This window comes from Dendrobates tinctorius, unplaced genomic scaffold (assembly GCF_039654945.1).
Source record: "Dendrobates tinctorius isolate UK_male_01 unplaced genomic scaffold, ASM3965494v1 ptg000151l, whole genome shotgun sequence".
Taxonomy (NCBI): Eukaryota; Metazoa; Chordata; class Amphibia; order Anura; family Dendrobatidae; genus Dendrobates; species Dendrobates tinctorius.
The window spans coordinates 2,180,061-2,207,500 of NW_027361818.1; the positions used below are offsets into that span (position 1 = coordinate 2,180,061).

General features: G+C 43.7%; 1 protein-coding gene and 2 non-coding genes across 4 annotated transcripts in view; 2 read left to right on the plus strand and 1 right to left on the minus strand.

The window, feature by feature from the left end:
• The first annotated feature begins 4,623 nt into the window (after positions 1-4,623).
• Positions 4,624-4,695, plus strand: TRNAD-GUC (transfer RNA aspartic acid (anticodon GUC)). The gene has a single exon. It is a non-coding gene; the product is annotated as a tRNA-Asp (tRNA).
• A 431-nt stretch (positions 4,696-5,126) lies between these two features.
• Positions 5,127-5,198, plus strand: TRNAD-GUC (transfer RNA aspartic acid (anticodon GUC)). The gene has a single exon. It is a non-coding gene; the product is annotated as a tRNA-Asp (tRNA).
• Positions 5,199-14,774: 9,576 nt separating this feature from the next.
• CNTROB (centrobin, centriole duplication and spindle assembly protein) overlaps positions 14,775-27,440 on the minus strand; it is a 45,269-nt gene continuing 32,603 nt past the window's right edge. For both annotated transcript variants that reach the window (XM_073547014.1, XM_073547015.1), the window contains exons 15-19: positions 17,079-17,212; positions 16,921-16,987; positions 16,697-16,751; positions 15,922-16,009; positions 14,775-15,423 (exon numbers count right to left, since the gene is read on the minus strand). In XM_073547014.1, the coding sequence (XP_073403115.1) occupies positions 15,337-15,423; positions 15,922-16,009; positions 16,697-16,751; positions 16,921-16,987; positions 17,079-17,212 (431 nt within the window). In that variant the 3' untranslated portion in view covers positions 14,775-15,336. The remainder of the gene's footprint in view (positions 15,424-15,921; positions 16,010-16,696; positions 16,752-16,920; positions 16,988-17,078; positions 17,213-27,440) is intronic.

A 27,440-nucleotide genomic window follows, 5' to 3' on the forward strand; every position in this document is an offset into this window, starting at 1 on the left:
CGAGATACGGCTGAGTCTCGCAGGTTAAAGCCAAGCTCTGGCACCGGCACTCCAGAGCAGAGCATGCAGCCGCACAGCAATACATGGAGCTGCATGCTCCGCTCCAGAGTGCCGGTGCCAGAGCTTGGTTTTAACCTGCGAGACTCGGCCGTATTTCGCTGTGTGTGACTCCGGCCTTAATGTGATTGTGGAAGCGTGTCACTAATCACTCATCAGCGCCTGTGTCACATGACCGATGCAGACCACTGTGGTTGTCATTGCCAGATTGCTATGACCACCGCCCAGCGGTTGACGCTCATAGTAAGTAGTGATGAGCGAGTATACTCGTTTCTCGGGTTTTCCCCAAGCATGCTCGGGTGTCCTCCGAGTATTTTGGCGTACTCGGAGATTTAGGTTTCCTTGTCTCATCTGCATGATTTGTGACATGTAGACAGGCTGAATACATGTGGGAATTCCCGAACAGGCATTCCTCACATGTATTCAGTCTGGCTAGCAGTCGCAAATCATGCAGATGACGCAATGAAAACTAAATCTCCAAGCACGCCAAAATACTCGGAGGACACCCGAGCAACGAGTATACTCGCTCATCACTAATAGCAAGTAAGCATTTCTGCTACACATAGGTGATCTGATCGTCGCCTATTTGTAGCAGATTCAATCAGATTATTGCAGCTTCTGGCCTCCCATGGAGACTAATGAAGCAAGTGAAAAGTAAAAAAAGTTTTAAAAATATAAAAAATAATTTAAAAAATATAAAAGTTCAAATCACCCCCCATTCGCAATGCTCAAAATAAAAAAAACACATATTTGGTATCGCAGCGTTCAGAATCGCCCAATCTATCAAGATGTAAAAAGAATTAATCCAATTGGTAAACGGGATAGCGAAAAAAGTCAAAATGACGAAATTATATTTTTTGGTCACCGCAACATTGCATTAAAATGCAATAAAGAGCAATCAAAAGATAGAATCCACACAAAAATTGTATCAATAAAAACATCAGCTAGGCACGCAAAAAAAGCCCTCACCCAGCCCCAGATCATGAAAAACGTAGATGCTGACGAAATTTTTTTTAATAAACTTTGGATTTTGCTTTCACTACTTAAATAAAAAAGAACCTATACATATCTGCTATCTACAAATTTGTAATGACTTGGAGAATCATAATGGCAGGTCAGTTTTAGCATTTGGTGAACATAAAAAAAAACAGTTGTGGAATTGCACTTTTTTTTTTTTTTGCAATTTCACACTTGGAATTTTTTTCCCCATTTTCCAGTACACAATATTATAAATCCTATGGTGTTGTTCAAAAGTACAACTCATCCTGCAAAAAACAAGCCCTCACATGGCCATATTGACGGAAAAATAAAAGTTATGGCTCAGGGAAGGAGAGTGAAAAACAGAGACGCAAAAACAAAAAAGTGCTACAGCATGAAGGAGTTAAGGAGTGATGTCTCCAGCACATGCATATGTCCACATTTGTGATTATACATTATTAAGCTAATTCATTTTGGTATATTTCAACTATTCTAGATCTTCTACTTGTATTACTTTTCCTATAATTCATTTTATATGGGCAATCTCTTGTGCTATCAGCACTTATAACCAATAGTGAGTGTTCCTTATGTTGCCATTTTTACCTGTATTACCCCTGATTCACACACAGCGAGATCGCTGATTTTGTCACGCAACAGCGATCTCGCCATGTGACACGCATCAGCGACCGCCCCCCCCCCGCCGGGTACCGCTGATCGTGCAGCAATGTCCTGGGCCATTTTTCATCGTTGGTCTCCCACTGGCTAGCACGCATCGCTGCGTTTGGCAGCGGGAGACCAACAATCAGCGAGCTCAAAGCGATGTAAGCAGATGCTGGGAGCTGGTATCCAAGGTAAATATTGGGTAACTAAGCGCGCACATCACTTAGTTACCCGCTGTATACCTTAAATACCTGCGTGCCCGCACTGGGAGCTGGTATCCAGGGTACACAGCGGGTAACTAAGTGACGCATGCACTTAGTTACCCGATATTTACCTGGGATACCAGCTCCCAGCGCGAGCATGCGGGTAGCCAAGGTACACAGCGGGTAACTAAGCGACGTGCTCGCTTAGTTACCCGATATTTACCTTGGATACCAGTGTCCTCACTGGTGAGATCTGCCTGTTTGATAGCTCACCAGCAATCATGTAGAGAGGCACCAGTGATCCTGACAAGGTCGCATCGTTGTCGGGATCGCTGGTGCATCGTTTAGTGTGACGGGACCCTTAACTATATATTTTATCATGTGTATGTATTATATGAAAGTGTGGGCACTCTTTCAGTAGTGCCACTATTCACCATCTGTTCTAATAAAGGCGTTTTAGAATATTTTTGGCCACACGTTCGGTGTTCCCTTTAATTCGAATGATCTGACATTTACTTTCCTTAGTACACATATATTACTATTTTTACTACATCCTCAATTAGTTTTTAGTTGATACATATGAACTGCTCTCATTCAACAGGTAGTCTCCTGAATTATATTAGTAACTATTATAGCAACATTTATTCCATGGCGCTGTGTGCTCCTTCGCGGCATGCTCACGAGACGATCTCCCATTGGAGTTTGGGAGTCATGTGCCCGGGTCCTGTTCCAGATCTCATTGGTCCATCTTGGAGATCTGGAAGGTCCCGCACGGCTATAAAAAGTGCGCATGGCCGGTCTGCCATGCGCTAGTATAGACTATACTTGCTGTGTGAATGGTGACGGATGAATGATTCTGGTGACTGACTCATTTGAAACCCCTTCCCTCTGATATTACGCATGTGGATAGGGAATTAGTTTAGCAGTCAGCGCAAGTCAGTGGCAAGCCTTAAGTGACTATGCTCACCGCACCGCTAGCGTCCGACATTGCGCTTGATTTCTGGCTTTGTCGTCGAGCGGCAGTGTCCTACGCCGTGCTGCAGCACTCCTTGGCGTCCGCAGAAGCGACGCCGCACACATGGTAGGTCTAGAGGGACGCAGCTCCTGTCTTGGGTCCTGCTCCTGTGACCAGATACCATGTGTGCATCTACCTGAAGCCTGTGAAACTAACAGGTTCAGTGTTTTGTATGTTTTGTTGCAGCACCTCTGTGTGAGAACAGAGCCCGCTCTGCACACTCCGGGTGAAGTTTAACCCGTGTGCATTATACCGCCATATTGCTTGTCTGCCACCACTTAGCAGCAGCTAGACCACCTACTGCACGGTGGACCCTGAGCAGCGAAAGCACTTTATTATTTTATTTAGTGTGTTCCGCCGTTCCTAACACTAGGTCACAGATGTTTGGAGGAGACAAGTTGTGGATGGTTTTGTGTGCCAAGCAGGGCGGCCATCAGGTCATTACTGATCTTACCGATATATAGGGCCTTGTGAGCAGGAGAAAGGGGGGTCCGGCACCCCGTCTTACGCTTCGAGTCACTTGGCCTCAGGGTGCAATAAAGTGCTGTGTGCAGTGCACACCTCGGTGCTGGGAACTTTTCTGGAGCTCCACTGCCATCTAACTTGAACGGCTGTGTAGCTCTAGCTCACTCCGTGTTTTTTTTCTTTATAACATAAATGGTTAAGGGGACTGCAGATGGAGGAAGGCAAATCATGAAGTGAGGGAGGGGGGACTGCAAATGATGGAGGGGGAGGAGGACTGCATATGATGAAGTAGGGGGTGATTGCAAATGATAAAGTGGTAGGGGAGAGGTACTCCAGATGAAGTGAGGTTGGAGGTGACGAGAGCAAATAATGATGGGGGGCAGCAAATAATGATGAATTTTGAGGGTGGGGGTAAATGATATTTTGAGATTGTGCAGTGGGGACAGTAAATGATGAATTGAGGGTGGAGGACAGTAAATGATGATGAATTGGGGGTGAAGCAATTCATAAATTGAGGGTGGGGGAGAGTAAATGATGTATTGAATGTGGGGGGAGAGCAGTTGATACCGAATTGAGGGTGGGGATAGAAAGAAGAAATGACAATGAATTTGGGGCAAAAGGGGCATGTAAATATAATGAAGCGGGGAACAGGAAATATATTGGGGGCATTAAGGATGCAGTGACTGGTATTAAATTAGGGGAGAGTAGAGGTGCTAATTCATTTATATATTTATTAGATGGGGAAAGTGGTTACGAATAATTGGTAGGGGCACAGTGGTGGATTACAATTTATATTTGGAATGGTGGGTTCCAAAATAACTAATTACGTATTAATGGTAGGTGCACGTCTGTATTCAGCTGTGTAATGTAGAAGAAAAGAAAAAAGTGGCAAAACTTGCTCTGGAAGCCGGGCTCTAGGTAACTATGCTGTTTTATGCAGAGACAAGTCCTGGCTGGAAGTGATGGTGGTCTGCTCTGTATAAAAAAAGAAACTAGAAACATCACTGGTGAGTCAGTGTATTACCTGTACACCCAGCACTATATACAAAGCTCTTGTGTAGGTCACTGGTGATCACTGTATTACCTGTATACTGACACTATATTCAGAGTTCCTGTGTATAATGTCATTGGTGATCACTGTTTTACCTGTATACTGGCAGTATATAGAGATCCTGTGTATAATGGCACTTACTGAAAGTTATCATTTTTTTTAGTGTACCCACCCTGTCCAACTCATGTAGCACATCCTCGTTAGTATAGTGGTAAGTATCCCCGCCTGTCACGCGGGAGACCGGGGTTCGATTCCCCGACGGGGAGGCTAAAACTTTTATTACACGTTATCATTAAAAGAGAAGAGCACTTCAAATAATAATAATCTTTATTTTTATATAGCGCTAACATTTCGCAGCGCTTTACAGTTTGCACACATTATCAAGATTCTAAATTATTAAACAAATATTTCCTAGAACTACTCAAAGTTGATTTACTCACTTATACAGCACCATTAAGTCCACAGAGCTTTACAGACATCATCAGCATATATAGCTCGCTTCACTAAGGTGCAGGTGTATATAAACTTTACTGTCATACAACCTCTCACACCACCAGTACACAGCTATATCTAAACAAAAACTAAGGGTATATGCAAGCAAAGCGGTCTGGTGCCTTCTGAATAAAACAGACATCACTTTCGTAGCCAATCTGTCTTGTCCTACTCCTTCAGAAAAAAAAACATGTCTCATAGCAAATCCTCGTTAGTATAGTGGTAAGTATCCCCGCCTGTCACGCGGGAGACCGGGGTTCGATTCCCCGACGGGGAGGCTAAATCTTTTATTACACTTTATCATTAAAAGTGACGAGCACTTCAAATAATAATAATCTTTATTTTTAAGAAGGGTAGACAAAGGAGGCGCTGTGGTCTTCCTGGACTCATGTCTTTATGAAAAGTTGAATCAGAACATGCTACAAAATGAGGACATATACAAACCTCTGAACAACAATCCTACACAAGTCTTCCAAAATAAATTAAAAACTCTCTTGTTGGAAGGAGTAGCATTGGGAGCAATCAGCCCGAAATTATCAGAAGATTTGTTGAATGCCTTATTATTCCAATCCTACACTCCCTTCCCAAAATTCATAAGGAAGTTTTTCCTCCTCCTTTGAGGCCAATTGTGGCTGGGATAGGGAGTGTAGGAGAGAAATTAAGTGCCTGGCTAGATATGTACCTGCAGCCTCTAGTACTACAAATCCCAGGATACATAAGAGACTCTAAACATCTTATTTCATCACTTGATGGTTTCAAACTGTCTGAAAATTGTATGTTTATTGCTTGTGACATTGAGGCCCTGTGTCCTTCGCTGCTCCATGACCTGTCTTTAAGGATTCTATCCAATCACTTGAATAAATTTAATAACTATAAAAAAATCAATTCAGAAGTTTATAGTGATGGGGGTTGAGTTCCTACTTAAGGCTGGAGTCACACACAAAGTAGAAAAATACGGACCGTATTTTACGTCCGTAATACGCCTAAATGGTCCCTAAATAGTGCTCCGTATATCATCAGTTGTCAGGGTGTGGCCACGTATTTTTTTCATGTAACCATCCGTATGTGATCCGTATAGCGTTTTTTTCTCGCAACCTTGCAAAATGGACATTTAACGGTTTTGAAGCCTGCACATAATTTAAATCATCAGCACCAACCCTATTTATTGCCTCAACATCAGGTGGCAGCCTCCAATCTGCCCATTTTGGTGCTGTGCTTGTGTTGGTGTCTTGGTGATTGTTAGCAAAGATGTCTGACACACTTCAGTTCACCCTAACTGACCGTGTTCTGTTCAACTGGGTTTTGTGCCGGTGCTTTGGCTAGTCATACCCAGTGATTGTGGATCCGAGAAGGAGACGAATGTGTGTGCATCCGCATTTGAGACAATGCTTCAATAAAGGCCATTTTCACAGGCTTTATGCAGCTCTGAGGACACATCCTGACAAGTCTTTCCTCTATTGTCGGATGACCGTTTCTACCTTTGATGTTTTGTTGGAGACAGTGCGCCCAGGGATCACCTTCCAGGACACCCGAATGCGCAAATGTATCCCTGCGGAGGAGCGCCTTCTCCTTATGTTACGGTATGTATTTCTCAGCTACAGCATGTATGTAGATGATTATTTTCTCAACTAATTCTTACTCAGTAACCCTTTTTTGGCCAAGAAACATTAGGTATTGGTACCAAATATATGCTCTCAAAGTTAGAACACTTTGATGTGTTATTCCACATCACATAGCCGTGGGACATGTGTATATGTATTGTTCGCCTAGCTTCTTACTTACACTGTCATGGTGATCTATATGTAATGTGTGCATCCCTGAGCATGTATTTTAATGTATATATTTTCTACATTTGTTTAATTGTAGGTTCCTCTCAACTGGCCTTTCTTATGCAGCACTCCATCTGGAGTTTTTGATTAGACGATCGACAATATCTGGCATCGTTCGTGCTACATGTTCAGAAATCTGGTCCAGAGTTCATCATCTGGTCATGCCAGAGCCCAAGATGGGAGACTGGTTGAGGATTGCCAGGGGGTTTGAGTTGCACTGCCAATTCCCCAATTATATTGGAGCTCTGGATGTGAAGCACATCCGTGTGCGTAAGCCGCCAAACTCAGGGTCCCAATTCTATAATTATAAACAATATTTTTGTAGTTTTGTTGGCTCTGGTTGACAGCAACTACAGGTTTATAATTGTAGACATTGGGGCTTATGGAAGAACTGGAGACTCTAGAGTCTTCAGTTCTTCCATTATGGGTCGGCGGCTGCGCAACCTGTTGGACCTACCACCGCCATGCAGCTGCCAGGCTCAAATCAAGAAGCTGTGCCTTTTGTCCTAGTGGGAGATGTAGCCTTCCAATTGACCAGGCATGTCATGAGGCCATACCCATGCAGAAACCTTGACCACCGGCGCAGGATTTTTAATGTGTGCCTTTCACGTGCCCAAAGACTGGTTGAGTGCGCCTTCGGTCCTCCAGTCTGCCATTCAGCTGAGTGAAGCCAACGTCAATGAGGTCATCAAAGCTTGTGTGGTCCTCCATAACTTCACTACACTGCATGATTGCTCCTCACCTGATGTGACTGAAGGTGTGGTGGACAATGGGGCTAGGCCTATGCCACATGTGCTCCCTTTACGGCGTCATCTCTCAGGACTCAAAGTACGTGATGTGTTCACCCAGTATTTTGCTTCACCTCATGGTTCTACTACCTGGCAAGATCAGGCTGTATCCATGTTGTGATGTTCTTATGTGTGTGTACATAAATTTTTTTTTTGGTCTTCTCTGATTTGTGTTGTCTGTTTATACGTGATAAAGTTGACTTACTTATTCGAATGCCTAAAATAATTCAGGAAGAAGGCCAAAGATGCATTTTCAAATGTTTTATAAATGCAAAAAAAGCTTACAATACGGTGTACCATATTTTTGTCATATGGCAGATATTGCCCAGGCCATTTTGCCTTTTCTGTATATAACATTGTCATTTTTTGACACAAAGAGGTAAAAAGAAATTTATAAATACCAACAAAAAAAATTTACAAAACAATTAGCTATTTTATAACTGCTGGTAGCTTGGCGGAGGTGATGGCGGGAGGCCTTCATCTCTTTGTTGGGGGTTGGGGTGCCCAGCTTGACCATCACCCTGTTGGGGTGGATGATCTTGGCCCTGTGGAAAGATGTGGCCATGTTCCTGCAGCTGCGCACCAAAGAGACCATAAGGATACTGTCGATTATAATTATGTGGCTGATTGTAACCACGTCCATCACACCCCCCAATATGACCACGTCATCCAAACCCAGGTTGGGGCCAGCCTCCAACACCAGGTCTGTACAAGTGGCCATATTGGGCAGGTTGGTTATAAGCTGCCATTTGGCCCTGTTGTGGCCAAGGTTGGTTTGGGGGGGGATGGGTGGAGGTGTAGGCACATGTGTAGGCGGACACTCAGATCCTAATTGAGCATGCACAGCTGGTTGTCGGACAAGGCGGAGAAGGTTACAGGTTGAGAGCTGCCACCTCTCAAGATACTCAAACAACTCCTATGGGTCATTGGGGTGTGCATGCATCAATTAGGATCTGAATGGATCCACGCACACGTAGCCTCACCTCACAGGGTAGGGGATGGAGGTACCGGGCCAGGCTTCGGGAATATGCCTCTTCACCCTCATCCTGGGCAACCCTGGACAGGTAATTTAGGACACCTGTGTCTACATGCCTCCGGGTATCAGAGGCAGTGTTGTCCCTTCTCCGTCTCCCACGGCGGCAGGCTGAGGGGACCCCTCAACACAGCCAGTAGGGCTGCTGCTGTTGCCAGGGTCTTCTAACTTGCTGGCTGCTGGTGGCTCTGCTGGGTCTGGACCAGGTGCAGAACCTGATGCTGGGCCTGATGCTGGTGGAGCTTGGGGGTTGCAAAAGCTCTGGTCAGAAGATGGGCCAGCCACCTCCTCACATCCCCCATCCAGGTCTATAATGGGCTCAGTATCTGACCCTGTCTCCCTCTCTGTGAGGTTGGACTGAGTTCTGTTAGGAAATGTACAAAAAAACAAATGTAGCCCTGACCCTAAAAAGCATGCCCTGCGCCCAAGAATGCTAGTGTGAAACTAGCCTTACTGTAGCTATAGGTCACTATACTGATACTGTAAAATAATCAGTACACTTGGCTTTACACATCATTACATGTAGGGGTACATGTAAAAAAACACTTTCTAAAATGAATTAACAAAGGGCTCCTAAACCTGATTTTTTTCTGAGTACCTGTATTTGCTACTTACAACCTCTTGTAAATAGATCTGCAGCACAGAAATAAAAATAATACATCTGTTCCCATGATGTTGGTGCTGTGTCCTCCAGCAATCATGTGACATTGTTATGTCACGTGACCACTACTACCCGTCAGCGTCTGTTGTTTGGCTACAGCCTTTTAAAGCGACATAATCACTGGTAGACACCGCTGACATTGCAGGAACAGTGCTGGCTTTTGAAGTAGATTCAAGGGGCTGGAGTAGCATTTCTTGCATACCAACATAGGTCCTATGGCACTCACAATGCCTCTACATGCCTGATAGGGAATCTTTCAAAGGGGGTTGTCGGAATCACATATTTCAGAGATTGACACAAACCCTGGTGTAAGCGCTCAGCGCAGAATGTGCGCCAAGCCTTACTGAAATCTTTGGGAGGCAGAATGTAAAGAATTGGCTTTATTTTTTATGCCATTCCTCGTGCGGTGTGATTAGGCGACTTTATTCTTTGGGTCGGTGCGATTACTGCGATACCAAGTTTATATCAGGTTTTTGTTTGGCTGCTGTCACACACTAAAAGCCGGACTACTTACAGGTAATGCCCTTTTAATGAGTCCACGACAGCACCCACTTGAGAGAGGGATCCGCCCATAGGAACAGGAAACCTACAAAAATAAAAAGAGGTCCTCCTCTCTTCAGTTGGATTTCAGAGTACCAGAACTGCCAAATATTAGGCAAAACACCATCCTTTTAAGTTCGAAAAAACCTACTTTACTATATGTCTAAAGGCCCTTTTACATTTAGCGATGCACCAGATATCCAACCAGCGATCCGACCCGGTCAGGATCGCTGGTGCATCGCTAAATGATCGCTAGTGAGCTTTCATACAGAAAGATCTCACAGCGATGCAGCAGCGACGCAGCGCACGATACTTACCATTCACACACAGCGATCCTGCGTCCTCCCGCCCGCCTCCAGCGTCGCTCGTCGTCACAGCAGGAAGTCTCAGCAGGAAGCGCCCGACGAGAAATGGAGCCGGACATTCTCGCGCGATCAGCGATGGACAGCGGGGGAGCCGGTCGCTGGTAAGTATCACACATAGCGATATCGCTAGCAATATCGCTATAACGTCACAAAACCAGTGACGTTTTAGCGATATTGCTAGCGATATCGCTTAGTGTAAAACCCCCTTTAGTATAGTTTAATCGATCAATGCGTGCTCTATTTATCTTTAGGGAGGGAAGTGAGTGGGTGCTGCCGTGGACTCATTAAAAGAGCATTACCGCTAAGTAATCCGTCTTTTTACCCTTTGCCATGACAGCACTTGAGAGACTTTCAGAGACCTTCACCTGGGAGGGAACCCTGAGCTGAGGACAGCTTTGCCAAAGGCTAGGTCAGAAGATGAAAGATCGAGTCTGCAGTGATTATAGAAGGTGGGCAGAGCAGACCAAGTTGCAGCCTTACATATGGATTCGATCAGGACGTCTCCTCTTTCCACCCAGGAGGATGCCACAGCCGTAGCGGAATGCGTCCTTATACCCTTCGGAGGATTTTCACTTCTCGCGGACTATGCCAAATAGATTGCGTCCCTGACCCATCGGGACAAGGTGCCCCTCGTGACTCCGTACCCCTTTCTGCGGCCCTGAAAGGATATAAACAGAGCCCTACATTGCCTCCAACTCCTAGACCTTTCGATGTATTTTAAAACTATTCTCCTCACATCTAGAGTGTGGAATTTTTCTTCTGGGGTGGAGGGGTCGCTAAAGAAGGAGGGGAGAAGGATCTCTTGTGATCTGTGAAATCTTCCTGCTACTTTTGGAAGATACGAGGGATCTGGCTTCAATATCAACCTATCCTGGAATGTCAATAGGAAGGGTGGCTCTATAGACAGCGTTTGGATGTCGCTGACTATCCTAATGTCAGTGCCACTAAAAGGGCTGTTTTTAGTGACACTGAATCTAATGGTTCAAAGGGAGGCCCTGTCAGGGCATCCGGGACCAGGTTTAAGTCCCATGGGGAACCCTAGATATGTGAACAGGGTTAATACATTCACAGGCCGTGATGAATCGGGATATCCATCTGTCTCCTGCTACATTATAGCCATAAAGGGCCCCTGGAGAAGATATCTGGACCTTTAGCGTATTGACAGATAAGCTCAAATCCCTTCCCCTTTGTAGGAATTCTAGGATGGGTGCAATCGAAACTTCCCTAGAGTCAGAGTTCGTATGGAACTCCAGGAATTTCTTCCATATTTTGGTGTAAATCTTTGTGGTAGATTGTTTTCTGCTCTGTAGGAATGAATTAACTAACCCCTCCAAAAATCCCCTTGATCTCAGTAACTGCCTCTCAAGTTACAAGCCAAGTGGAGGCTCTCCACTTGAGGATGGAAGAATGGACCCTGAGAGCAGATTGGGGGCTGAAGGGAGGACCCAAGGGTCTGATGTTGACATGGTCTGCAGCCATGTGAACCATGGCCTTTTGGGCCAAAATGGTGAGATTAATATTATCCTCGCCTTCACTTCCCTGATTTTCCGGATGACCTGTGGCAACAGTATTATTAGAGGAAAGGCGTACACCAGCTCGAACTGCCATGGAGTTTGAAGGGCATCCACTATCTCCGGGTGGTCTGCCATACTCAAGGAGACGAATCTTCGCACCTGTACGTTTTACCTTGTGGCATAAAGGTCTATCTGAGGAAGACTCCATAATGACATGATCTTTCTAAATATCTGGGGATTCAGACACCATTCTCCTTGCCGTAACGTATATGGGCTCAGGAAATCCGCTTCTAAATTGTCCTTCCCTCTGATGTGAACAGCAGAAAGGGATAGGTGTTTCTAAGCCAGATCGATATTTTTTTCTTGCGGAAGACATTAGACCTTCCGATCGAGTTCCGCGTTGTTTGTTCAGATATGCCACAGCTGTGGTGTCTGATAAGATTCTCACGTGTATTCCTTGAAGCTGTGGAAGAAAATGGTGTAATGCATAACTAACTGCATCCAACTGCTTTAAGTTTGATGAATCCTGTAGTTCTTCTCTATTCCACTGACCTTTAGAGAAGCTATCCCCCATATGAGCATCCCATCCCCTAGGGCTAGCATCGGTAGTGACTATACAGGATGATCTAATCACACACGGAACACCTCCGGATAGGCGATTGTCGTCTAGCCTCCATGCTAGGGAGGTTAAGACTTTTGGAGACAAGGTTATTTTCTTTTCAAGATGACCCTGCAGAAGTGTCTCCTCTAGGAGAATCTGATGTTGCAATGTCTGGGTATGGTACTGGGCCCACTGGACCGCGGGATACAAGAGGTAAGGGACCCTAGAAGGAACATGGCTTCTCTCAAAGACAGGCATGGTCTGTCCATTGCTGCTCTAACCTTCACTTTTATAAGTGATATCTTTACCTGTGGAAGCAGACACCTAACTTGTGGAGTCTAGATGAAGACCTAAAAATGACTGAATATTTTGTGGAACAAGCCCGGACTTCTTGAAACTGATGATCCACACCCTAGTGCCTGTAAATATGAAACTGTGTCAGCTAGACGATTACTACACATTGGATGGTCGAGTTTCCTACTAATAGAAAGTCATCAAGGTATGGTATAATTTAAGTGTCCTTCTGATGTAGGAAGGCCATCACCTCCAACATCACCTTTGTGAAAACTCGGGTTGCCATAGAGAGACCGAAGGACATTGCCGTAAACTGGAAGTGGTGGATCTCGCCTGTGAAAGACACCACCACTCTGAGGTATCTCTGATATTCGCCATGGATGGGAAGATGGTAATACTCAACATTTAGATCTAAGCCGGCCATCATACATTTAGGAAGACATGTTGTCAGTAGTTTATAGAATAAAAGAGCAATTTACATTTTACTCAAAAATATACCTATAAAGAAAAAAAATCAGACAAACTGAACATTTTGCAGTGGTCTCTTAATTTTTCACAGAGCTATATAACCGATTTAGTTAAACTGTACTGTACTAAAAGTCTCATATCCAAAAATGCTGCAAAAACGGATAGGGGTTTTCTTAAATTTTTTTTACACTTGCTCATTGCTTTCTACAGGTGAAAAAACGTTGCAAAAGCGCTGAAAGAATTGACATGCTGCAAATTTTCCAATTCAGTCAGGGAAAATAAAAGCAAGTTTGTGTGTGAGACTTCTGAAATTTCATAGCTTTTGCTGGTACTGTAAAAAGCAGCTTTTAACTTGCAAATAAAAAATGCAACATGGGAGCATAGCCTAAAGGTGTGTGGGAAAACATACATAGAGAGCAAGAAGTGCCTTGGCACATTGCCTAGGATGTCCCTTCAACTCATGTAGAATGCATGTACACGGAATGTTAGCTTGTGACCTTTGACACAAGTCACTGTTAAATAGTGAGTGAGCTCACTCTGACAGATTGTAACTGTTACCGAGCTCTTCTTTGTGGATTTATAATCAAAAGAAAATTCCGCTCTCTTGTGATGTGGGGTGAGAGGATATATTAGCTGAGAGGAGCAAATAAACAAAAACTCCCGCCTGAAAGAGGATATATATCTTTCTACCGTGTTAGCCAGCGGACAGAGAGTCCTCAATGGTTGATACCTTTTAATGGCTAACTGAAAAGATGGTTGCATTAGTCTAGCCTGATGAAGAGACCTGAGTAGTCTCGAAAGCTTGCCATTATCATCTTTTCAGTTAGGGCCCCATCACACATAGCGAGATCGCTGATGAGTCACAATTTTTGTGACGCAACAGCGATCTCACCAGCGAGATCGCTGTCTGTGACAGTGATCAGCGACCGGCCCCCCTGCCGGTATCGCTGATCACTGTAGGAAAGCCCTGGACATTTTTTTGGTCGCTGGTCTGCCGCTGGCCAGCACGCATCGCTGCGTGTGACAGGCGGGAGACCAGCGATCAGCTGGTAACTAAGGTAAACGCAGGGTTTCTAAGCACGGCGCTGTGCTTAGAAACCCGATGTGTACCTTAGTTACCAGCGCGCTGATGCAGGGAGCTGGTAACCAAGGTACACATCGGGTTTCTAAGTGTCGCACGTCCCTTAGAAACCCGATGTGTACCTTAGTTACCAGCTCCCTGCACCAGCGCTCTGGTAACTAAGTACACAGCGACGCCGCGCTCGGTGCCGCTGGTGCTGATCGCTGGTGAAGCTGTCTGTCTGACAGCTCACCAGCGATCCTGACACGTTGATATCGTTGTCGGGATCGCTGGTGAGTCGCTATGTGTGACGGGGCTCTTAGGCATTAAAAGGTATCAACCACTGAGGACTCTCAGTTCTAAATATTCCTCTGAAAGAGCTCATTGATGTATTTTCAGTTAACTTGCTATGAAGCCAACAATGAACAGGAGTTAATGAAAACATTTTCATGGATCCTAACTGCGAAAAATTTCATTTTAGCCCAAAATACAAGCATTAAAAAAATGTCAAAAAAGATCCCTAATAGCTTCAATGAGATCAAATACAGACAATCCAATGGTCTCAGTTATGTCTCTCTGTGTACGTTCAACTATATCAGTTCAAGTCATTCACATTTTAGATGTACACGTTCACAAATGATGTCGAGTGTACGTTGGAGGGATACAGAGATTGTGGAAATTAAATACCACGTCACAGTAATTTTTCACGAGAAAGGTTTTATTTTTGTTTTATATTTTATACAAAATGTTTCTTTCCATTAAATATTAATAAATATAGAAAGCAAACATCAGAAATATCATTTCATTATAAAAGATGGCACAACAAAGTTTCATAAAAAGGCACTAAAATAAGGAATGACCCCAGAATGACACACAGGACAATCAGCTGTCATCTACCGGCAAACCGCACACGAGACAGATGTACATCGCAACCCACGTGACGCACCTCCTACAACCTACTGCAGATCAGACCTTGTCGATCAGATTTCGTTTACCTGATAGGGACTCTAGCCGTTAATTACCTTCCTTGTTAATGTAATTTTTCATGTAGAACATTTACAGGGTGGAGGAAGCTGAGATTTTGGGAGCTGCTCGGTGGGGTAGAGGGAGTCCTTCATTCAGTGGTCTGGTCACTGACACACCACAGCACTGCTCCACGCATTTGTTTGTACACAGCGTTTAGTCCGCTCCTTACCATTACTTCACACCGTCACAGCGGACGGTATTGACCATTCACACAGAACATAGAATTCGACCAAATCCTATTTCCAGATACCAGGGCGTCCCCCTCGTGCAGCCACCCTCTTCAGAGGTTTGGGTGGACCAGAACGACGCTGACTGGACAGCACCTGTGATGTATAGTGGGCAGGTGGTGAAAAAGGTTGAAGGGACGGGGAAAAAAAAAAAAGCACATTTCAGTATTTACAGGGGTGGTCTTAAAAAAAAAATAAACTTGAAAATGGCAGATCCCCATTAAAAGGGGCTATTTGGTCTTCTGATAATGTCTGAAGCCTCTCTTTGTGATAATAGACTTCTGAATCCCAAGAGCGTGTGACGCGCTCGCTGTCAGGATTATCCAGTACTGTCGGTGAGAGCGAGCGGTGATGCGATTGGCATACTTGCAGTCACATTCCAAATAGACCTGCCTGGACTATCTTAATACAAGTGAATTAAGCGAAAACAGGCTCGGCGGCACCTGACCACATGTATGCAAATCACAATACTGGTGAAACTTGACAACATGCATACTGTCAGGATTCAGACGTCTGCAGTCATTTAGAGTAACAAGACAAAAGACTTTTAGCTGAAGCCCAGGCATTCCTTTTAAGATTCTGTAGGAGACATACCTGTTTCTTTACGGCTTCCGGTACTCTGGCAGGATTTTTCTTGGGATTGGTCAAAAGTTTGGAGACCTCTTCCTCATTCTCATCTGACCTGTGGAAATGGGCATTGTGGCTTTTAATGCGTCCATAGAAATTAGACTTATATTAGCTGAAAGTGCCGATTTCAGCAGGATCAGGTGGCAGTCTCATGTGTATGGGTGGCTCCTGTTGTTCCCGGACACATGTTGTTGGGGAAGAGTCTTATACTTATCCAGCATTTCAGATTTTCAGCATTTTGTTCTCTTTAAGATGAACCACCATTAGAGGAGTCTGGTAACGGCTCTCTCATAGAGTACAAGGTAGCATTTGGCCAAGCTGAGAATTCATGGACATGGGACAGAGTTTGGGGAAGATGGTTTGGCTAATAACTTATCTATGGTGGTGGAGGGGGTGCTTTAGAATGAAATGACTAGAGTTGAGGAAAAGATTCCTAGGACTGTAGTCCAGTGGCCATATTAGTAGGCCCTGAACCTGAGAACAACCTGCTGACTTACCAGGCAACTCATCTGATTAGTAGACCCGCTGAAATGCCATCGTTCAGGAATGATGCCACACCTGGTCTAGTAATCTAAACAGGTGTCGGGATGTTGGCAGGAAAAGTATCGCAGGACTCTGGTCAGGCGGCCAAGGACTACTAGGGTCCAGCAAATCTTTTTGTTCAAATCTTGAAGTGTCACAAAAAAACTATACACCATGAAGGTCTGAAAAGTATAAAATATATACTACAGACTTATATTACCTGGGAAGGGGCCAATCTCCTCTGCGCTGCAGAGACTGGGATAACTGAGTGGCATCTGGTAGAAGAGTGGATAATTAATCGAGAACATGAGCACAGTAAACGAAGTCTACACGTACATCAGAGATATACAAACAGCGCCTTTGTCTCTGTACACCACACCCTCATCCAAGTATACACCATATTTACCCCTTAAACCACCCATAGACCCAACTGCTCCATCTTACCAGGGTTCACAAGTAGCAGACCTTTATTCAGTTCATTGAGGGGGTCCCCTGGAGTTCGATCAAGTAACTAATAGAACGGAAATGAGAGTGCACATACATATACAGATAAGATGACAGTTTATGGTAAAATACACAGGAGTAATGATAATGGCCCCCACCATGCGTATGTAGTACTGCAGGACTGGATTTGCGGTGGCTTCGTCTCTTCCCCAGTTCGATGTCATCTGACTGGCGTTGGCAGGATCGGTGTGACCGGGTTGGTTCTGCGAACTTTGAGTTTGAGCTGTGGACACTGAGGCACAGGTATGAATGAGCAGAGTTATCTTCTCGATCTGATCCCCCACTGAGGCACTAAACCCCCTGCAGACACCTCTGCTCATTAGCTCACCTCCCTGCCATGCCTTGTTAATAAATAATTTCCCTCCAGTCCTTTGAATTAACTTGTTATTTACCACAGACAAAGATTATACTCAGCAAAACACTGTGCAACAGAGGAAGCAGAAATGAGACCCTGCGACTACCTGATACAGCTTCACATCATGTATGACGGCGGCCGTGTAAGCTTGTCCGATAAGAGAGAGGCCAGGAAGCACCTACCCCCGCCAGTCCATCAAATGTGTTCTACATGTACAAATATTCACTGATCCCCTTCCCATCCATGCGATTATTTTTTGTGTTTGTTTCTTCCCCCGCTTGGAGAGCGAAAACAATAATTATTTTTTTGCCGATAGCTGTGAGAAAAAAAATGCAATTCTGCTATTGTTGTTTTGTGTTTCTTTTTTTTTTGTAAATAAGCCATAAAGACCAAAGACAGATTTAGGCTGTGTGCTCACGTTGTGGTTTTTAAGCGTCTCCGCAGCGCTTTTAGACGCGCGTTTCTGCTGCGGAAACGCTTAAGAAAAGCATCCAATGTAATATGATGGAAAACGCACATGTGGTGCTAATGGTGCGCTTTTTCCCGCTGCGGAAACTCTAAGAGGAAAAAAACGCAGCATGTTCATTCATTTTGTGGAAACGCACGCGATTCCGCATACATTCAATTGTACTGCAAAGGAAAACGCATGCAAAAACGCTTACAAAAGCGCTTCATAAAACGCATGCGTTTTCCCGGGAAGAGGGTGAGCGTTTCCGCTCAGGAATATTCTGCATCAAAAACGCTACGTGGGCACATAGCCTTACTGTATTTTTCGGTCTATAAGACGCACCGGACCATAAGACGCACCTAGGTTATAGAGGAGGAAATTAGTGGAAAAAAAAAAAAAAATGAAGCAAAAAATGTGGTCAATTCTGTACTTAATATACCCTATCCTGGTAATATATGGCCCCCTCATCCCTACCTTGGTATGCACGGCTCCCTCATCCCCATCCTGATACACATGGCCCTCTCATCCCTATCCTGGCAGGAATGATCGCCGTCATCCCTATCCTGATATGCATGGCCCCATTCCTATCCTGGTACGCCTTGCCCCCTCATCCCTATCCTGGTATGCATGATCCCATACCTAATCCTGGTATGCATGGCCCTCATCTCGTCCTAGTATGCATGGCCCCATCCTTATAATTGGCCCCCACCCCCATCCTGGTATGCATGGCCCCATCAGAAAACATTAAAAAAAACACCAAACCATTACACTTACCTACCCGGTGCTCCCTTGCAGCGTCCGGCTCTGGTGCCAGCAACTGCTTTATGCGCATGGCAGTGATGTCATTCACTGCTCACAAGCAGAGCACAGCTGCCAGAATACTCTTAAGTAGCGGCACACGTGACTGCCAGCAGCAGCAAGAAGCCGGTGGCTGACATTGCGCACTACTGAAGAACAATGAATACACACTACTCTTTGCGCACACTGTCCCGGTGAGTATTCCGGCACCTGTGCTCTGGTTGTGAGCAGCGCATGATATCCCTGCCCTGCGCTGCTTACAAGCATAAAGCAGTTACTGGCACCGAAGCAAGATGCTGCGAGGGAGTGCCAGGTAGGTAAGTGCAATGTTTTTTTTTTAATGTTTACCGATGGGGCCATGCATACCAGGATGGGGATGGGGGTAGGGGACAATTATAAGGATGGGGAAATGCATACCAGGACCGGGGTTGGGGGGGGGGATCCTACCAAGATACTATTAATAAAGAGAAATATTCATTGCCCTCCATGCCCATGGGCGTGGAATGCAGTGAATATTCATTTCTCTTAGCAGCGGGATCAGCAGGTAGTCACAGCTGCCGGCTCCACCCTCCTATGGCCCGCTGCTTCGCCGATAACATTCCCCCACCTCAGCCTGAGCCAGTACATCCAGACTATAAGATGCACCCCCCCCATTTTCCTCCACATTTTTAGAGGAAAAACGTGCGTCTTATAGTCTGACAAATACGGTAGTTTGTTTTGCCATTTTCTGAGTCCTGCAACTTTTTATTTTTCCGGCAATGAACCTGTGAGAGAATTTTATTATTTTATCACTTTTTCTACTGACTTTTATAACAAAAATGCCTATTTAACCCCTTTACCCCCAAGGTTGTTTGCATGTTAATGACCAGGCCAATTTTTACAATTCTCACCACTGTCACTTTATGAGGTCATAACTCTGGAACGCGTCAACGGATCCCGGTAATTCTGAGATTGTTTTATGTGACATATTGTACTTGATGATAGTGGTAAAATTTCTTCTATAAGACTTGTGTATACTCGTGAAAAAAAATGGAAATTTGGCAAAAATTTAGAAGATGTTGCAATTTTTAAACTTTTATTTTTATGCCCTTAAATCATAGTTATAATCACACAAAATAGTTACTAAATAACATTTACCACATGTCTACTTTAAAACTGCATCATTTTTGAAACTTTTTTTTGTTAAGAAGTTATTATAGGGGTTAAATTTTGCCCATCGATTTCTCATTTTTTCAACAAGATTTACAAAAACTTTTTTTTTTTTTTTTTTAGGGACCACATCTCATTTGAAGTGAAGTGATTTTGAGGGGTCTATATGACAAAAAAAAATACCCAAAAGTGACATAATTCAAGATGCTCAAAACCACATACAAGAAGTTTATTAACCCTTAAAGTAATTCACAGGAATTTTTTAGAATGTGGAAGGAAAAAATAAACATTTAACTTTTTTTTTCACAAAAATGTTACTTTAGACCCCAATTTTTTTTATTTTCAAAAGTGTAAAAGGAAAAAATGGACCCAAAAATTTGTTGTGCAATTTCTCCTGACTAAACAGATACCCCATATGTGGGGGAAACCTACTGTTTGGGCACATGACAGAGCTCGGATGGGGGGGGGGGGGGCGAGAAACGCTATTTGACTTTTTGAATGCAAAGGTCAGAAGGGAAGAAGCGTATTGGAGTTCAGATTTTGTTCTATTGGTTTGAGGGTGCAATATCACATTGGCAGACCCCCTGAGGAGCGCAGATTTTCCTAGAATAGCTTGGGGATTCCATATAAAGAGCCCTTGTGTGCTAGAAGAGAAGATTCCCACTTCAAGTAACCCAATTTTAGAAATTATACCCCTTTGGGAATTCATCTACAGGTGTAGTGATGATTTTTGACTCCATGGATGTTTTTCCAGAAACAAACAGCGGTTGATGTTGCCGAGTGAAAATTGCAAACTGACGTTGTAGTGACCAGTACAATGTGCCCAGCTCATGCTTTTGGAGACACACACCCATAAATTAGGTGAGCTCTCATCGCTACAGAAATGCCAAACACGTGGACGTCAAATGTGGTTTAGGCACACTTTGGGGCTCCAAAGGGAGAGGGGCATTTGGATTTGGGAGCACAGAATTTGCCATTTTTTTCTTTTTTTTGGGGGGGGGGGGGGCAGGAGCCATTTCGCTTATTTGTGAATTAAATTTTAACTTTTACTGGGAACATTTTATATAACGTTTGGGATCAAATTTATACTGTGCTCTATGCTGAGCACTTACTTTGAGGTTTCCATGTAAATCTCAGAGTGGCGTGATTCCGATGAAACCCCCGATAGATCCATTCACTATAATGAGGCAGCAGTTACCTCTGTTCAGCGATGTCCTCCTTTTCAGAAGTGCACAAAACTGTGGCAAACTGCATTTTTATGCAGGCCTAAAAAGACAGACACCGTCTAATCATAGGCAAGAGGGCGTCCACAATGCCTCATTATAGGGAATCTTCTGCCAGGGGTTCCAATTGAATCCCATATTTCAGAGATTTACATGGAAACCCTGGAGTAAGAGCTCAGCGCAGAGCGTAGGATAAATGTGCGCCAAGCCTTATTGCGATCTTTGGGCGGCAGAATGAACAAAATAACAGCAGGTGAAGAATTAGTTTTATTGATTTTTTTATGCTATTCCTCCTGTCGTATAAGTGATTAGGCGACTGTATTGTTCATGTTGGTGCGATTACATTAATACCAGATTTATATCTAGTTTTTATGTTTGGCTGCTGCGGTCACACACTTAAAGACGCTTTATTTTTTGCAAAAACTAGTTTTTGCATCGCCATATTTTGAGAGCTATAATCTTTCCATAATTAGGCTGACAGTCATGTGAGGGGCTTGTTTTTTGCGAGACAAAAGTTGAAGTTCTTTATTGGTACCATTTTTGGACACATGACATTTTTTGATCACTTTCTATTCGGATTTTTGGGTGGCAGAAAGAACAAAAGCCAGCAATTCAGGAATATCTTTTTTTTTACCACAGTTATCTTTTCTTATGTTTTGGTGCTTTTACACAATAAAAACTATTTTACAGAAAAAAAATTATTATTTTTGCATTGCTTAATTCTGAAAGCTATAACTATAATATTTTTCCGCTGATTCAGCTGTATGGCAGCTGGTTTTCTTGCGGGACAAGATGACATTTTCCGCTATACTACGTTTATTTGCATTTATCTTTTTGATCGTGTTTTATTCCACTTTTGATTAGGCGGTATGATAAAGGAATAATTTTTGTCTTGTTTTCTTATTTATTTTCTTTGCGGAGTTCATTAAACGGGTTAACTAGTGGGACAGTTTTATAGGTCTGGCCATTCAGGACGTGGCAAAACCAAATATGTGTAGAATATATTTTTATATTTTAAAAAAATTTTTTTTTTTTTTTTTTTTTGCTTTGCACCACTATGCGACTTTCACTTTTTGCAGTCTGATCGCTTGTAAGGATTCCGCAGCATTTTTGGCTCTGCGGAAACGCAACAGTTCCGCAGACATGGTACAGTACCATGTTAGCCTATGGCATTTCAAATCCACTGTGCTCACGCTGCGTTTTTTTCTGCGCGGTTTTGCTGCGGTTTACAAACCGCAGCATGTCAATTGTTTGTGCGGATTCAGCAGCGGTTTCACACCTTTAACATAGTAGGGGTGTGAAACCGCAGGGCAAAACCACAGGCTAATCCGCAGGAAAATCGCAGGTCACTTTGCCTGCGGTTTTACCTGCGGATCCGAGCGGAAAAACCCGCAGATGAATCTGCAATGTGTGCACATAGCCTAAAGCATAGGAATGCAGGAGCAGGAGCATTCCAAACCAGCTACGTCATGCTCTGAGGGTGATATAGCAAGTTTGCTAGCTGTAGTTACCCGGATCACATCGGGTCACAATGGTAAAGATCGTTCCTCACGATGACGTCGTGGGGGCGCCGATCGGAGCGCAGAGCAGGATAAAAGCTTAAAATCTCTCCCCACCCTTTTACCAAAACCGTAAATGGAAAAATATATCATTGTTATTGCACACATTTGTAATTGGTCAAACTAAAACTACGGTATATGGAAGTCTTAGAAAATGAGGACACAAATTTTGGAAAATTTTCTTTAACCACTAAGAATAAAAATGTTATAAGTTTGTTATCGCTTTAATCATACTAACCTGCAGGAGAATCATTTCGGCAGGACATTTGTACTTCACAATGAACATTCTCGCCCCCAAAAATAAATAAAAAGGTATTCTGCTTTTTTTTCTGCACTATTTCACCTCATTTAGAATTTCTTTTCATATAGTAAAATGATTGGTGTCATACAAATCTATAACTCGTTGCTATATATACAGTTAGGTCCATATATATTTGGACAGAGACAACATTTTTCTAATTTTGGTTCTAGACATTACCACAATGAATTTTAAACAAAACCATTCAGATGCAGTTGAAGTTCAGACTTTAAGCTTTCATTTGAGGGTATCCACATTAACATTGGATGAAGGGTTTAGGAGTTTCAGCTCCTTAACATGTGCCACCCTGTTTTTAAAGGGACCAAAAGTAATTGGACAATTGACTCCAAGGCTATTTCATGGACAGGTGTGGGCAATCCCTTCCTTATGTCATTCTCAATTAAGCAGATAAAAGGCCTGAAGTTGATTTGAGGTGTGGTGCTTACATTTGGAAGGTTTGGCTGTGAAGGAAACATGCCGTCAAAGGAGCTCTCCATGCAGGTGAAACAAGCCATCCTTAAGCTGCGAAAACAGAAAAAACCCATCCGAGAAATTGCTACAACATTAGGAGTGGCAAAATCTACAGTTTGGTACATCCTGATAAAGAACGAAAGCACTGGTGAACTCATCAATGCAAGAAGACATGGGTGACCACGGAAGACAACAGTGGTGGATGATCGCAGAATAATCTCCATGGTGAAGAGAAACCCCTTCACAACAGCCAACCAAGTGACCAACACTCTCCAGGAGGTAGGCGTATCAATATCCAAATCTGCCATAAAGAGAAGACTGCATGAAAGTAAATACAGAGGGTTCACTGCACGGTGCAAGCCACTCATAAGCATCAAGAATCAAAAGGCTAGACTGGACTTTGCTAAAAAACATCTAAAAAAGCCAGCACAGTTCTGGAAGAACATTCTTTGGACAGATGAAACCAAGATCAACCTCTACCAGAATGATGGAAAGAGAAAAGTATGGCGAAGGCGTGGTACAGCTCATGATCCAAAGCATACCACATCATCTGTAATCACGGCGGAGGCAGTGTGATGGCTTGGACATGCATGGCTGCCAGTGGCACTGGGTCACTAGTGGTTATTGAGGATGTGACACAGGACAGAAGCAGCCGACTTAATTCTGAGGTATTCAGAGCCATACTGTGTGCTCAGATCCAGCCAAATGCAGCCAAACTGATTGGTCGTCGTTTCCTACTACAGATGGACAATGACCCAAAACATAAAGCCAAAGCAACCCAGGAGTTTATTAAAGCCAAGAAGTGGAATATTCTTGAATGGCCAAGTCAGTCACCTGATCTCAACCCAATTGAGCATGCATTTCACTTGTTAAAGACTAAACTTCTGACAGAAAAGCCCAAAAACAAACAGCAACTGAAAACCACCGCAGTGAAGGCCTGGCAGAGCATCAAAAAGGAGGAAACACAGCGTCTGGTGATGTCCATGAGTTCAAGACTTCAGGCAGTCATTGCCAACAAAGGGTTTTCAACCAAGTACTAGAAATGAACATTTTATTTACAATTATTTAATCTGTCCAATTACTTTTGGTCCCTTTAAAAACAGGGTGGCACATGTTAAGGAGCTGAAACCCCTAAACCCTTCATCCAATTTTAATGTGGATCCCCTCAAATGAAAGTCTGAACTTCAACTGCATCTGAATTGTTTTGTTTAAAATTCATTGTGGTAATGTCTAGAATCAAAATTAGAAAAATGTTGTCTCTGTCCAAATATATATGGACCTAACTGTATGTGTGTGTATATATATATATATATATATATATATATATATATATATACACATATACACACACACACACATCTAATATATAAAGCTCAAGTGTGTGTATGTATGTTTGTATGTCCGGGATTGGGATCCGCACTGTTGCAGCTACAGCCAGAACATTTGGCGCAATCACACGTCTGGACCCCGAGAGTATCCTAGGCTATGTTGTGAGGCGAAATTTTAACCCTGCGCATTCCAATTCACCAATTTTGCCCCTATCTACATAATGGGGAAAAAGTGTGTGTGTGTATCAAGCCCCGCCCCTCATTATGTCATAATGGTTGCCATGGCGACGCTGATGTCATCAAAGGTTGCAAGCCCCGCCGCTCATTATGATATCATAAAGGTTGACTATGGGATGGAGGATGTGTGATGGGTATATGGGCACGGGACTATGGGATGGAGGATATGTATGACGGGTATATGGGCACGGGACTATGGGATGGCGGATACGTATGATGGGTATATGGGCACAGGACTATGGGATGGCGGATACGTATGATGGGTATATGGGCACGGGACTATGGGATGGAGGATGTGTGATGGGTATATGGGCACGGGACTATGGGATAGAGGATGTGTGATGGGTATATGGGCACGGGACTATGGGATGGAGAATATGTATGATGGGTATATGGACACGGGACTATGGGATGGCGGATACGTATGATGGGTATATGGGCACTGGACTATGGGATGGAGGGTGTGTGATGGGTATATGGGCACGGGACTATGGGATGGAGGATGTGTATGATGGGTATATGGGCACGGGACTATGGGATGGAGGATGTGTGATGGGTATATGGGCACGGGACTATGGGACGGAGGATGTGTGATGGGTATACACTATGTTCCAAATTATTATGGAAATGATATTTTTCTCTGATTTTCCTAAGTGGCCGATGCAAATGACAGTCAATCTAATAAAAGTCATCACCGGTTAGAGTATACATCAAATTTTATTGAAGAAACCTCCCAATGATAACAGTATAATCTCCAAAATGAATAAAAACTCAAAATGCACTGTTCCAAATTATTAGGCACAGTAGAATTTCTAAACATTTGATATGTTTTAAAGAACTGAAAATGCTCATTTGTGGAATTTGCAGCATTAGGAGGTCACATTCACTGAACAAAAAAGCTATTTAACTCCAAAACATCCTAATAGGCCAAGTTACATGTTAACATGGGAACCCTTCTGTGATATCACCTTCACAATTCTTGCATCCATTGAAATTGTGAGTTTTTGGAGAGTTTCTGCTTGGATTTCTTTGCATGAAGTCGGAATAGCCTCCCAGAGCTGCTGTCTTGATGTGAACTGCCTCCCACCCTCATAGATCTTTTGCTTGATGATAATCCAAAGGTTCTCTATAGGGTTGAGGTCAGGGGAAGATGGTGGCCACACCATGAGTTTATCTCCTTTTATGCCTATAGCAGTCAATGATCAGAGGTATTCTTTGCAGCATGAGATGGTGCAGTGTCATGCATGAAGATGATTTTGCTCCTGAAGGCACGTTTCTGCTTTTTATACCGTAGAAATTTGTCAGAAACTCGATATACTTTGCAGAGGTCATTTTCACACCTTCCGGAACCTTAATGGGCCCTACCAGCTGTTTCCCCATGATTCCGGCTCAAAACATGACTCCTCCACTTCCTTGCTGACGTCGCAGCCTTGTTGTGACATGGTGGCCATCCACCAACCATCCACTACTCACTCCATCCAAGGTTGCTCGACTCTCATCAGTAAACAAGACTGTTTGAAAATTAGTCTTCATGTATGTCTGAGCCCACTGCAACCGTTTCTGCTTGTGAACAATATTTAGGGGTGGCCGAATAGTAGATTTATGCACCACAGCAAGCCTTTGAAGGATCCTACACCTTGAGGTTTGAGGGACTCCAGAGGCACCAGCAGCTTCAAATATCTGTTTGCTGGTTTGTAATGGCTTTTTAGCAGCTGCTCTCTTAATCCGATGAACTTGCCTGGCAGAAACCTTCCTCATTCTGCCTTTATCAGCACGAAGACGTCTGTGCTCAGAATCAACCACAAATCTCTTAACAGTACGGTGATCACACTTAAGTTTTTGGGAAATATCTAATGTTTTCATCCCTTGACCGAGGCATTGCACTATTTGATGCTTTTCGGCAGCAGAGAGATCCTTTTTCTTTCCCATGTTACTTGAAAACTGTGGCCTGCTTAATAGTGTGGAACATCCAGCTTTCCTTTTATTGGGCTCACATGGCAAACTAATTATCACAGGTATCGGAGATTGATTTCAGTGATCCAAAGAACCCTGAGACACAATACCATTAATGGGTTTCATTAAAAAAAAAAAAAATACTAGGACACCTAAAAACAATTTGCATAATAATTTGGAACATAGTGTATGGGCACTGGACTATGGGATGGAGGATATGTATGATGAGTATATGGGCATGGGACTATGGGATTGAGGATGTGTGATGGGTATATGGGCACGGGACTATGGGATGGAGGATATGTATGATGGTTATATGGGCACGGGACTATGGGATGGAGGATATGTATGATGGTTATATGGGCACGGGACTATGGGATGGAGGATATGTATGATGGGTGTATGGGCACGGGAATATGGGATGGCGGATATGTATATGGGCACGGGACTATCGGATGGAGGATATGTATGATGGGTATATGGGCATGGGACTATGGGATGGAGGATATGTATGATGGGTATATGGGCATGGGACTATGGGATGGAGGATGTGTGATGGGTATATGGGCACTGGACTATGGGATGGTGGATATGTATGATGGGTATATGGGCACTGGACTATGGGATGGAGGATGTGTGAT